Source organism: Oncorhynchus kisutch, linkage group LG12 (genome assembly GCF_002021735.2).
Source record: "Oncorhynchus kisutch isolate 150728-3 linkage group LG12, Okis_V2, whole genome shotgun sequence".
NCBI classification, from domain to species: domain Eukaryota; kingdom Metazoa; phylum Chordata; class Actinopteri; order Salmoniformes; family Salmonidae; genus Oncorhynchus; species Oncorhynchus kisutch.
The window spans coordinates 8,377,763-8,391,774 of record NC_034185.2 but is presented as its reverse complement, the minus strand read 5'-3'; the positions used below and the strand labels follow the sequence as shown (position 1 = coordinate 8,391,774).

Sequence of the window (14,012 nt, the reverse complement as noted above, 5' to 3'; positions counted from 1 at the left end):
CCAGTCCAGTTTAACCCAGTCCAGTGTAACTCAGTCCAGTATAACCCAACCCTAAACCCAGTCCAGTATAACCCAACCCTAAACCCAGTCCGGTATAACCCAACCCTAAACCCAGTCCGGTATAACCCAACCCTAAACCCAGTCCGGTATAACCCAACCCTAAACCCAGTCCGGTATAACCCAGTCTGGTATAACCCAACCCTAAACCCAGTCCGGTATAACCCAGTCCGGTATAACCCAGTCCGGTATAACCCAACCCTAAACCCAGTCCAGTATAACCCAGTCCGGTATAACCCAACCCTAAACCCAGTCCAGTATAACCCAGTCCAGTATAACCCAACCCTAAACCCAGTCCGGTATAACCCAGTCCGGTATAACCCAACCCTAAACCCAGTCCAGTATAACCCAGTCCGGTATAACCCAGTCCGGTATAACCCAGTCCAGTATAACCCAGTCCAGTATAACCCAACCCTAAACCCAGTCCGGTATAACCCAGTCCGGTATAACCCAGTCCGGTATAACACAACCCTAAACCCAGTCCGGTATAACCCAACCCTAAACCCAGTCCAGTATAACCCAGTCCGGTATAACCCAACCCCTAACCCAGTCCAGTATAACCCAGTCCGGTATAACCCAACCCTAAACCCAGTCCAGTATAACCCAACCCTAAACCCAGTCCGGTATAACCCAGTCCCGGTATAACCCAACCCTAAACCCAGTCCGGTATAACCCAGTCCGGTATAACCCAGTCTGGTATAACCCAACCCTAAACCCAGTCCGGTATAACCCAGTCCGGTGTAACCCCAGTCCGGTGTAACCCAGTCCGGTGTAACCCAGTCCAGTTTAACCCAGTCCAGTGTAACTCAGTCCAGTATAACCCAACCCTAAACCCAGTCCAGTATAACCCAACCCTAAACCCAGTCCAGTATAACCCAACCCTAAACCCAGTCCGGTATAACCCAGTCCGGTATAACCCAACCCTAAACCCAGTCCGGTATAACCCAGTCCGGTATAACCCAACCCTAAACCCAGTCCAGTATAACCCAGTCCAGTATAACCCAACCCTAAACCCAGTCCGGTATAACCCAGTCCGGTATAACCCAGTCCAGTCAGTATAACCCAGTCCAGTCAGTATAACCCAGTCCAGTCGGTATAACCCAGTCCAGTCGGTATAACCCAGTCCAGTCGGTTATAACCCAGTCCGGTATAACCCAGTCCAGTATAACCCAACCCTAAACCCAGTCCAGTATAACCCAGTCTGGTATAACCCAACCCTAAACCCAGTCCGGTATAACCCAACCCTAAACCCAGTCCGGTATAACCCAGTCCGGTATAACCCAGGCCGGTATAACCCAACCCTAAACCCCAGTCCGGTATAACCCAACCCTAAACCCAGTCCGGTATAACCCAACCCTAAACCCAGTCCGGTATAACCCAGTCCGGTATAACCCAACCCTAAACCCAGTCCGGTATAACCCAACCCTAAACCCAGTCCGGTATAACCCAACCCAACCCTAAACCCAGTCCGGTATAACCCAGTCCGGTATAACCCAACCCTAAACCCAGTCCGGTATATCCCAGTCCGGTATATCCCAGTCCGGTATAACCCAGTCCGGTATAACCCAGTCTGGTATAACCCAGTCCGGTATATCCCAGTCCGGTATAACCCAGTCCGGTATAACCCAGTCCGGTATAACCCAGTCCGGTATAACCCAGTCTGGTATAACCCAGTCTGGTATAACCCAGTCCGGTATAACCCAGTCCGGTATAACCCAACCCTAAACCCAGTCCGGTATAACCCAGTCCGGTATAACCCAACCCTAAACCCAGTCCAGTATAACCCAGTCCAGTATAACCCAGTCCAGTCAGTATAACCCAGTCCAGTCAGTATAACCCAGTCCAGTCGGTATAACCCAGTCCAGTATAACCCAACCCTAACCCCATTAATCCCCTTTACAAGGGGTGTAGAGCCTAACTACATACAAGCAGCGCGTGAGTTTCAAGTTTTGGAGAAGATCATTTTGACCATAAAAATGCACCTATATAATAAAAGCGTAATTGTATTTGTGGTCACTTTGATAATGGTGTTTTGCGCTAATGGAACATTCGCGCTGATAGCCTCCTACCGTGTGCGCGTTGCTATACTGGACTGTTTTTTTGATGCTATACTGGACTGACTTTTGTACTATAGGGGATAGTAGATTGACATAGGCTAGTGTTTTTGCTGTTTGTTTGGCCTATTCATCTTGTTTGCTGAAAATGTGGACAGTCCTTCCAATATCTTCAATATGCACCTTGGGAATTGTATAAGGACGCGTGCAGTTGCGTCACCAATCTGTCTTCACTTGTAGCATGTGAGAAAGTCCCAATCACGTGATGGAGCGTGCATCACTCAGGGAGAAGGGCACAACGACGCCATAGAATTCTAGCCATTATCAAGTGCTTGTCAAATTGTGAATGAGAGACTGATGAAGTGTGTACAGCAAACAAACAAAACAAAGCAACTGTTTTCAAATCATCATTAGTCGCATCATACAGCCGTACAAATCTAAACATATAGCCCAGCGTTTGTAGAACAACTAAAGTTAAATGAACAACTCTAAATGAAGTGTATAGGAATACCTACTTATTTGTTAACCACTCAACACAGAATAGCTGCATGTGCAACACACTCCCTTAATCATTTGGAAAAAAATATCCTTTCTATTTTATTCAGTTTTGTTCAATTGTATTTTTCATACTATAAAATAATGCCACAGAATTCTAAGCAAATCTTGTCTGCGAAATGAACTAGTGTATCCTGCAGCCATTTGACATAGCCAGAACCGGATTTAGCATAAGGACAACTCAGAATGCTATTCTGTTCTTCTGAAATAGACTACATTTTGTATATACACACAATTTTGTAGCTCTGAGTCTCTACTTTTATCCAATGTAAAACACAATTTTCTAATTTTGCTTCATTAAGACTGAATCGAGGTGCTTCATTAAGACTGAATCGAGGTGCTTCATTAAGACTGAATCGAGGTGCTTCATTAAGACTGAATCGAGGTGCTTCATTAAGACTGAATCGAGGTGCTTCATTAAGACTGAATCGAGGTGCTTCATTAAGACTGAATCGAGGTGCTTCATTAAGACTGAATCGAGGTGGTCGGTCACATTTTCCAAACCGCCAGCGGAGAAGAAAGAGGTGGCTTCTGGGAAATGACTCACCTGTCAGTGGTGAATGGCAGGATTCACGTAACGCATGCAGGGACTGAAACCAGGACCACACACACAGAGAGAGATACACACACACACTACCTCATTAGAGAGTATTGAGAATGCAGAGCAGACAACTGCTGAGGGGTGAAATATGTTGGTAGTCGTTCTCTGTATACCATGGACTGCACTGCTGTTATGACACAGATACTGCTCTCTTCATCTCTACAGTCCCTCTCTCTGTTTTCTACTGTTCTCTACATCTCTTCAGTCCCTCTCTGTTTTCTACTGCTCTCTTCATCTCTTCAGTCCCTCTCTCTGTTTACTACTGCTCTCTACAGTCCCCCTCTCTGTTTTCTACTGCTCTCTACAGTCCCTCTCTGTTTTCTACTGCTCTCTTCATCTCTACAGTCCCCCTCTCTGTTTTCTACTGCTCTCTACATCTCTACAGTCCCTCTCTGTTTTCTACTGCTCTCTACATCTCTACAGTCCCTCTCTGTTTTCTACTGCTCTCTTCATCTCTACAGTCCCTCTCTGTTTTCTACTGCTCTCTTCATCTCTACAGTCCCCCTCTCTGTTTTCTACTGCTCTCTACAGTCCCTCTCTGTTTCTAGTGCTCTCTACAGTCCCTCTCTCTGTTTTCTACTGCTCTCTTCATCTCTACAGTCCCTCTCTCGGTTTTCTACTGCTTTCTACAGTCCCCCTCTCTGTTTTCTACTGCTCTCTACATCTCTACAGTCCCTCTCTGTTTTCTACTGCTCTCTTCATCTCTTCAGTCCCTCTCTGTTTTCTACTGCTCTCTTCATCTCTACAGTCCCTCTCTCTGTTTTCTACTGCTCTCTTCATCTCTTCTGTCCCTCTCTGTTTTCTACTGCTCTCTACAGTCCCTCTCTCTGTTTCTACTGCTCTCTACAGTCCCCTCTCTGTTTTCTACTGCTCTCTACAGTCCCTCTCTGTTTTCTACTGCTCTCTACATCTCTACAGTCCCTCTCTCTGTTTTCTACTGCTCTCTACATCTCTACAGTCCCTCTCTCTGTTTTCTACTGCTCTCTACATCTCTACAGTCCCTCTCTGTTTTTCTACTGCTCTCTACAGTCCCTCTCTGTTTTCTACTGCTCTCTACAGTCCCTCTCTCTGTTTTTCTACTGCTCTTCTTCACCTCTACAGTCCCTCTCTGTTTTCTACTGCTCTCTACAGTCCCTCTCTGTTTTCTACTGCTCTCTACAGTCCCTCTCTGTTTTCTACTGCTCTCTACAGTCCCTCTCTGTTTCTACTGCTCTCTACAGTCCCTCTCTGTTTTCTACTGCTCTCTACAGTCCCTCTCTGTTTTCTACTGCTCTCTACAGTCCCTCTCTGTTTTCTACTGCTCTCTACAGTCCCTCTCTGTTTTCTACTGCTCTCTACAGTCCCTCTCTGTTTTCTACTGCTCTCTACAGTCCCTCTCTGTTTTCTACTGCTCTTACATTCCCTCTCTGTTTTCTACTGCTCTCTACAGTCCCTCTCTGTTTTTCTAACTGCTCTCTACAGTCCCTCTCTGTGTTCTACTGCTCTCTACAGTCCCTCTCTCTGTTTTCTACTGCTCTCTACAGTCCCTCTCTCTGTTTTCTACTGCTCTCTACAGTCCCTCTCTCTGTTTCTACTGCTCTCTACAGTCCCTCTCTCTGTTTTCTACTGTTCTCTACATCTCTTCAGTCCCTCTCTGTTTTCTACTGCTCTCTACATCTCTTCAGTCCCCCCTCTGTTTTCTACTGCTCTCTTCATCTCTTCAGTCCCTCTCTCTGTTACTACTGCTCTCTACAGTCCCCCTCTCTGTTTTCTACTGCTCTCTACAGTCCCTCTCTGTTTTCTACTGCTCTCTTCAATCTCTACAGTCCCCCTCTCTGTTTTTCTACTGCTCTCTACTCTCTACAGTCCCTCTCTGTTTTCTACTGCTCTCTACATCTCTACAGTCCCTCTCTGTTTTCTACTGCTCTCTTCATCTCTACAGTCCCTCTCTGTTTCTACTGCTCTCTTCATCTCTACAGTCCCCCTCTCTGTTTTCTACTGCTCTCTACAGTCCCCTCTCTGTTTTCTAGTGCTCTCTACAGTCCCTCTCTCTGTTTTCTACTGCTCTCTTCATCTCTACAGTCCCTCTCTCGGTTTTCTACTGCTTTCTACAGTCCCCCTCTCTGTTTTCTACTGCTCTCTACATCTCTACAGTCCCTCTCTGTTTTCTACTGCTCTCTTCATCTCTTCAGTCCCTCTCTGTTTTCTACTGCTCTCTTCATCTCTACAGTCCCTCTCTCTGTTTTCTACTGCTCTCTTCATCTCTTCTGTCCCTCTCTGTTTTCTACTGCTCTCTACAGTCCCTCTCTCTGTTTTCTACTGCTCTCTACAGTCCCCCTCTCTGTTTTCTACTGCTCTCTACAGTCCCTCTCTCTGTTTTCTACTGCTCTCTACATCTCTACAGTCCCCTCTCTCTGTTTTCTACTGCTCTCTACATCTCTACAGTCCCTCTCTGTTTTCTACTGCTCTCTACAGTCCCTCTCTCTGTTTTCTACTGCTCTCTTCACCTCTACAGTCCCTCTCTGTTTTCTACTGCTCTCTACAGTCCCTCTCTGTTTTCTACTGCTCTCTACAGTCCCTCTCTGTTTTCTACTGCTCTCTACAGTCCCTCTCTGTTTTCTACTGCTCTCTACAGTCCCTCTCTGTTTTCTACTGCTCTCTACAGTCCCTCTCTGTTTTCTACTGCTCTCTTAACAGTCCCTCTCTGTTTTCTACTGCTCTCTACAGTCCCTCTCTGTTTTCTACTGCTCTCTACAGTCCCTCTCTGTTTTCTACTGCTCTCTACAGTCCCTCTCTGTTTTCTACTGCTCTCTACAGTCCCTCTCTGTTTTCTACTGGCTCTCTACAGTCCCTCTCTGTTTTCTACTGCTCTCTACAGTCCCTCTCTGTTTTCTACTGCTCTCTACAGTCCCTCTCTCTGTTTTCTACTGCTCTCTACAGTCCCTCTCTCTGTTTTCTACTGCTCTCTACAGTCCCTCTCTCTGTTTCTACTTGCTCTCTACAGTCCCTCTCTCTGTTTTCTACTGTTCTCTACATCTCTTCAGTCCCCTCTCTGTTTTCTACTGCTCTCTACATCTCTTCAGTCCCCCTCTGTTTTCTACTGCTCTCTTCATCTCTTCAGTCCCTCTCTCTGTTTACTACTGCTCTCTACAGTCCCCCTCTCTGTTTTCTACTGCTCTCTACAGTCCCTCTCTGTTTTCTTACTGCTCTCTTCATCTCTTACAGTCCCCCTCTCTGTTTTCTACTGCTCTCTACATCTCTACAGTCCCTCTCTTTTTCTACTGCTCTCTACATCTCTACAGTCCCTCTCTGTTTTCTACTGCTCTCTTCATCTCTACAGTCCCTCTCTGTTTCTACTGCTCTCTTCATCTCTACAGTCCCCCTCCTCTGTTTTCTACTGCTCTCTACAGTCCCTCTCTGTTTTCTAGTGCTCTCTACAGTCCCTCTCTCTGTTTTCTACTGCTCTCTTCATCTCTACAGTCCCTCTCTCGGTTTTCTACTGCTTTCTACAGTCCCCCTCTCTGTTTTCTACTGCTCTCTACATCCTCTAACAGTCCCTCTCTGTTTTCTACTGCTCTCTTCATCTCTTCAGTCCCTCTCTGTTTCTTACTGCTCTCTGTCAATTCTCTACAGTCCCCTCTCTCTGTTTTCTTCTACTTGCTCTCTTCATCTCTTCTGTCCCTCTCTGTTTTCTACTGCTCCTCTACAGTCCCTCTCTCTGTTTTCTACTGCTCTCCTACAGTCCCCCCTCTCTGTTTTCTACTTGCTCTCTACAGTCCCTCTCTCTGTTTTCTACTGCTCTCCTACATCTCTACAGTCCCTCTCTCTGTTTTCTAACTGCTCTCTTACTCTCTACAGTCCCTCTCTGTTTTCTACTGCTCTCTACAGTCCCCTCTCTCTGTTTTTCTACTGCTCTCTTTCACCTCTACAGTCCCTCTCTGTTTCTACTGCTCTCTACAGTTCCCTCTCTGTTTGCTACTGCTCCTACAGTCCCTCTCTGTTTTCTACTGCTCTCTACAGTCCCTCTCTGTTTTCTACTGCTCTCTACAGTTCCCCTCTCTGTTTTTCTACTGCTCTCTACAGTCCCTCTCTGTTTTCTTCTACTGCTCTCTACAGTCCCTCTCTGTTTTCTACTGTTCTACTGCTCTCTACTCTCTACAGTCCCCTCTCTGTTTTCTACTGCTCTCTACAGTCCCTCTCTGTTTTCTACTGCTCTCTACAGTCCCTCTCTGTTTTCTACTGCTCTCTACAGTCCCTCTCTGTTTTCTACTGCTCTCTACAGTCCGCTCCCTCTGTTTTCTACTGCTCTCTACAGTCCCTCTCTGTTTTCTACTGCTCTCTACAGTCCCCTCTCTCTGTTTTTCTACTGCTCTCTACAGTCCCCTCTCTCTGTTTTCTACTGCTCTCTACAGTCCCTCTCTCTGTTTCTTCTACTGCTCCTCTACAGTCCCTCTCTCTGTTTTCTACTGTTCTCTACATCTCTTCAGTCCCTCTCTGTTTTCTACTGCTCTCTACATCTCTTCAGTCCCCCTCTGTTTCTACTGCTCTCTTCATCTCTTCAGTCCCTCTCTCTGTTTACTACTGCTCTCTACAGTCCCCTCTCTGTTTTCTACTATGCTCTCTACAGTCCCTCTCTGTTTTCTACTGCTCTCTTCATCTCTACAGTCCCCCTCTCTGTTTCTACTGCTCTCTACATCTCTACAGTCCCTCTCTGTTTTCTACTGCTCTCTAACATCTCTACAGTCCCTCTCTCTGTTTTCTACTGCTCTCTTCATCTCTACAGTCCCTCTCTGTTTTCTACTGCTTCTCTTCATCTCTACAGTCCCCCTCTCTGTTTTCTACTGCTCTCTACAGTCCCTCTCTGTTTTCTAGTGCTCTCTACAGTCCCTCTCTCTGTTTTCTACTGCTCTCTTCATCTCTACAGTCCCTCTCTCGGTTTTCTACTGCTTTTTCTACAGTCCCCCTCTCTGTTTTCTACTGCTCTCTACAGCTCTACCAGTCCCTCTCTGTTTTCTACTACTACTCTCTCTTCATCTCTTCAGTCCCTCTCTGTTTTCTACTGCTCTCTTCATCTCTACAGTCCCCTCTCTTCTGTTTTCCTACCTGCTCTCTTCATCTCTTCTGTCCCTCTCTGTTTTCTTACTGCTCTCTACAGTCCCTCTCTCTCTGTTTTCTACTGCTCTCTACAGTCCCCCTCTCTGTTTTCTACTGCTCTCTACAGTCCCTCTCTCTGTTTTCTACTGCTCTCTACATCTCTACAGTCCCTCTCTCTGTTTTCTACTGCTCTCTACATCTCTACAGTCCTCTCTGTTTCTCTACTGCTCTCTACAGTCCCTCTCTCTGTTTTCTACTGCTCTCTTCACCTCTACAGTCCCTCTCTGTTTCTACTGCTCTCTACAGTCCCTCTCTGTTTTCTACTGCTCTCTACAGTCCCTCTCTGTTTCTTACTGCTCTCTACAGTCCCTCTTCTGTTTTCTACTGCTCTCTACAGTCCTCTCTGTTTGCTCCTGCTCTCTACATTCCCTCTCTGTTTTTCCTACTGCTCTCTACAGTCCCTCTCTGTTTTCTACTGCTCTCTACAGTCCCTCTCTGTTTTCTACTGCTCTCTACAGTCCCTCTCTGTTTTCTACTGCTCTCTACAGTCCCTCTCTCTGTTTTCTACTGCTCTCTACAGTCCCTCTCTCTGTTTTCTACTGCTCTCTACAGTCCCTCTCTCTGTTTCTACTGCTCTCTACAGTCCCTCTCTCTGTTTTCTACTGCTCTCTTCAGTCCCTCTCTGTTTTCTACTGCTCTCTTCAGTCCCTCTCTGTTTTCTACTGCTCTCCATCTCTTCAGTCCCTCTCTGTTTTCTACTGCTCTCTACAGTCCCTCTCTGTTTTCTACTGCTCTCTTCATCTCTACAGTCCCTCTCTCTGTTTTCTACTGCTCTCTACAGTCCCTCTCTCTGTTTTCTACTGCTCTCTACATCTCTTCAGTCCCTCTCTGTTTTCTACTGCTCTCTACAGTCCCTCTCTCTGTTTTCTACTGCTCTCTACAGTCCCTCTCTGTTTTCTACTGCTCTCTACATCTCTTCAGTCCCTCTCTGTTTTCTACTGCTCTCTACAGTCCCTCTCTGTTTTCTACTGCTCTCTACATCTCTACAGTCCTCTCTCTGTTTTCTACTGCTCTCTACAAGTCTCTTCAGTCCCCTCTCTCTGTTTTCTACTGCTCTCTACGTCTCTTCAGTCCCCTCTCTGTTTTCTACTGCTCTCTACAGTCCCTCTCTCTGTTTTTTACTGCTCTCTACAGTCCCTCTCTCTGTTTTTCTACTGCTCTCTACATCTCTTCAGTCCCTCTCTGTTTTCTATCTGCTCTCTACAGTCCCTCTCTCTGTTTTCTACTGCTCTCTACATCTCTTCAGTCCCCCTCTCTGTTTTCTACTTGCTCTCTACAGTCCCTCTCTGTTTTTCTACTGCTCTCTACATCTCTACAGTCCCTCTCTCTGTTTTCTACTGCCTCTCTACATCTCTTCAGGTCCCTCTCTCTGTTTTCTACTGCTCTCTACAATCTCTTCAGTCCCCCTCTCTGTTTTCTACTGCTCTCTACAGTCCCCCTCTCTGTTTCTACTGCTCTCTACAGTCCCCCTCTCTGTTTTCTAACTGCTCTCTTCATCTCTACAGTCCCTCTCTCTGTTTTCTACTGCTCTCTACAGTCCCTCTCTGTTTTCTACTGCTCTCTACATCTCTACAGTCCCTCTCTCTGTGTTTCTACTGCTCTCTACATCTCTTCAGTCCCTCTCTCTGTTTTCTACTGCTCTCTACATCTCTTCAGTCCCTCTCTCTGTTTTCTACTGCTCTCTACATCTCTTCAGTCCCCCTCCTCTGTTTTCTACTGCTCTCTACAGTCCCCCTCTCTGTTTTCTACCTGCTCTCTACATCTCTTCATCCCTCTCTCTGTTTTCTACTGCTCTCTTCAGTCCCTCTCTGTTTTCTACTGCTCTCTTCATCTCTTCAGTCCCTCTCTGTTTTCTATCTGCATGATCTCTTCTAATGTATCCCCTTGCTCTCTACTCTCTCTCTCTCTCTCACTTACAGCCATGTTTCCCCCTGGGTGCGGTGCTCACTAATGGCCTGTCTATTTCTGTGGGTTGTTGTTGCGTAACACCTGGCCAATTACTCTATAGCCTCATTTATTTACACACACACAGATATATAGATACTTATATATATATATATATATATGTACAGTATATAGATATATATACACATGTGTGCTTGGGGTCATTGTCCATTTGGAAGACCCATTTGTGACCAAGCTTTAACTTCCTGACTGATGTCTTGAGATGTTGCTTCAATATATCCACAGAATTTCCCGCCTCATGATAGCCATCTATTTCTAGGACTTGTTTTACTGTGGATATAGATACTTTTGTACTTGTTTCCTCCAGCATCTTCACATGGTCCTTTGCTGTTGTTCTGGGATTTATTTGCACTTTTCGCACCAAAGTATGTTCATCTCTAGGAGACAGAATGTGTCTCCTTCCTGAGCGGTATGACGGCTGCGTGGTCCCATGGTGTTTATACTTGCATACTATTGTTTGTACAGATGAATGTGGTACCTTCAGGCATTTGGAAATTGCTCCCAAGGATGAATCAGACTTGTGGAGGTCGACAATTATTTTCTCTGATGTCTTGACTGATTTCTTTTGATTTTCCCATGATGTCAAGCAAATAGGCACTGAGTTTAAAGGTAGGCCTTGAAATACATCCACAGGTACACCTCCAATTGACTCAAATTATGTCGATTAGTCTATCAGAAGCTTCTAAAGCCATGACATCATTTTCTGGAATTTTCCAAGCTGTTTAAAGGCACAGTCAACTTAGTGTATGTGAACTTCAGACCCACTGGAATTGTGATACAGTGAATTATAAGTGAAATAATCTGTCTGTAAACAATTGTTGGGAAAATTACTTGTGTCATGCACAAAGTAGATGTCCTAACCGACATGCCAAAACTATAGTTTGTTAACAAGACATTTGTGGAGTGTTTGAAAAATGAGTTTTAATGACTCCAACCTAAGTGTATGTAAACTTCTGACTTCAACTGTTTGTAAGGCATGTCTAGATTATGTGATGAGATCATAGGATGATCGTCACACACACTGTACGTGCGACTGTAGAATAATGTAAACTAGATTATCAGTATATCTGGCGCTGAGGACTGTGTGCGAAAGTCATGGTCCTTAGTGTGTGCTCACACTAGTATGAATGTGTGTGTGTTTCCTTGCACTGTTGCTAACCTCAAACTCTTGTGTGTGTGTGTGTGTGTTTTTTTTAGATTCTCCTGTGTCTAAGTCTGGTCCTGGGTACTCCGGAGCACCACGCATCCAGAGGCAGGAGCAGGTCATCCACCACTCCCCCAAGAAGAGCTCCCAGGTCAGGCTTCACTCTGCGCCACACTCCCCTGTCCTCACCCCGACCAGGGTGGAGGACGAAACGTACTTCTTAAGCCACCTGATGAAACATTTGGGTTGCATGTCAATAGTCCAAAGTGACTTTCTCTCCTCATCTCCCCNCTCTGTTTTCTACTGCTCTCTACAGCCCTCTCTGTTTTCTACTGCTCTCTTCATCTCTACAGTCCCCCTCTCTGTTTCTACTGCTCTCTACATCTCTACAGTCCCTCTCTGTTTTCTACTGCTCTCTACATCTCTACAGTCCTCTCTGTTTTTCTACTGCTCTATTCATCTCTACAGTCCCTTCTGTTTTTCTACTGCTCTTTCATCTCTACAGTCCCCTCTCTCTGTTTTCTACTGCTCTCTACAGTCCCTCTCTGTTTTTTAGTGCTCTCTACAGTCCCTCTCTCTGTTTTCTACTGCTCTCTTCATCTCTACAGTCCCTCTCTCGGTTTTCTACTGCTTTCTTACAGTCCCCCTCTCTGTTTTCTACTGCTCTCTACATCTCTACAGTCCCTCTCTGTTTTCTACTGCCTCTTCTCATTCTTAGTCCCTCTCTGTTTTCTACTGCTCTCTTCATCTCTACAGTCCCTCTTCTCTTTTTCTACTGCTCTCTTCATCTCTTCTGTCCCTCTCTGTTTCTACTGCTCTCTACAGTCCCTCTCTTGTTTCTACTGCTCTCTACAGTCCCCCTCTCTGTTTTCTACTGCTCTCTACAGTCCCTCTCTCTGTTTTCTACTGCTCTCTACATCTCTACAGTCCTCTCTCTGTTTTCTACTGCTGCTCTACATCTTACAGTCCCTCTCTGTTTTCTACTGCTCCTACAGTCCCTCTCGTTTTCTCTGCTCTCTACAGTCCCTCTTCTCTTTTCTACTGCTCTCTTCACCTCTACAGTCCCTCTCTGTTTTCTACTCTTCTACAGTCCCTCTCTGTTTTCTACTGCTCTCTACAGTCCCTCTCTGTTTTCTACTGCTCTCTACAGTCCCTCTCTGTTTTCTACTGCTCTCTACAGTCCCTCTCTGTTTTCTACTGCTCTCTACAGTCCCTCTCTTTTTCTACTGCTCTCTACAGTCCCTCTCTGTTTTTACTGCTCTCTACAGTCCCCCTCTTGTTTTCTACTGCTCTCTACAGTCCCTCTCTGTTTTCTACTGCTTCACTTCCCTCTCTGTTTTCTACTGCTCTCTACAGTCCCCTCTGTTTCTACTGCTCTCTACAGTCCCTCTCTGTTTTCTACTGCTCTCTACAGTCCCTCTCTGTTTTCTACTGCTCTTACAGTCCCCTCTCTGTTTTCTACTGCTCTCTACAGTCCCTCTCTCTGTTTTCTACTGCTCTCTACAGTCCCTCTCTCTGTTTCTACTGCTCTCTACAGTCCCTCTCTCTGTTTTCTACTGTTCTCTAATCTCTTCAGTCCCTCTCTGTTTTCTACTGCTCTCTACATCTCTTCAGTCCCCCTCTGTTTTCTACTGCTCTCTTCATCTCTTCAGTCCCTCTCTCTGTTTACTACTGCTCTCTACAGTCACCTCTCTGTTTTCTACTGCTCTCTACAGTCCCTCTGTTTTCTACTGCTCTCTTCATCTCTACAGTCCCCCTCTCTGTTTTCTACTGCTCTCTACATCTCTACAGTCCCTCTCTGTTTTCTACTGCTCTCTACATCTCTACAGTCCCTCTCTTTTTTACTCTCTCTTCATCTCTACAGTCCCTCTCTGTTTCTACTGCTCTCTTCATCTCTACAGTCCCCCTCTCTGTTTTCTACTGCTCTCTACAGTCCCTCTCTGTTTTCTAGTGCTCTCTACAGTCCCTCTCTCTGTTTTCTACTGCTCTCTTCATCTCTACAGTCCCTCTCTCGGTTTTCTACTGCTTTCTACAGTCCCCCTCTCTGTTTTTACTGCTCTCTACATCTCTACAGTCCCTCTCTGTTTTCTACTGCTCTCTTCATCTCTTCAGTCCTCTCTGTTTTCTACTGCTCTCTTCATCTCTACAGTCCCTCTCTCTGTTTTCTACTGCTCTCTTCATCTCTTCTGTCCCTCTCTGTTTTCTACTGCTCTCTACAGTCCCTCTCTCTGTTTTCTACTGCTCTCTACAGTCCCCCTCTCTGTTTTTTACTGCTCTCTACAGTCCCTCTCTCTGTTTTCTACTGCTCTCTACATCTCTACAGTCCCTCTCTCTGTTTTTTACTGCTCTCTACATCTCTACAGTCCCTCTCTGTTTTCTACTGCTCTCTACAGTCCCTCTCTCTGTTTTCTACTGCTCTCTTCACCTCTACAGTCCCTCTCTGTTTTCTACTGCTCTCTACAGTCCCTCTCTGTTTTCTACTGCTCTCTACAGTCCCTCTCTT

General features: G+C 45.7%; 1 protein-coding gene across 1 annotated transcript in view; it reads left to right on the top strand.

Moving 5' to 3' along the window:
• The window catches only part of sipa1l1 (signal-induced proliferation-associated 1 like 1), a 225,962-nt gene that overhangs the window by 195,252 nt on the left and 16,698 nt on the right, over positions 1-14,012 (top strand). The window contains exon 18 of the mRNA XM_031837956.1: positions 11,563-11,708. Coding sequence (XP_031693816.1) covers positions 11,563-11,708 — 146 coding nt within the window. The remainder of the gene's footprint in view (positions 1-11,562; positions 11,709-14,012) is intronic.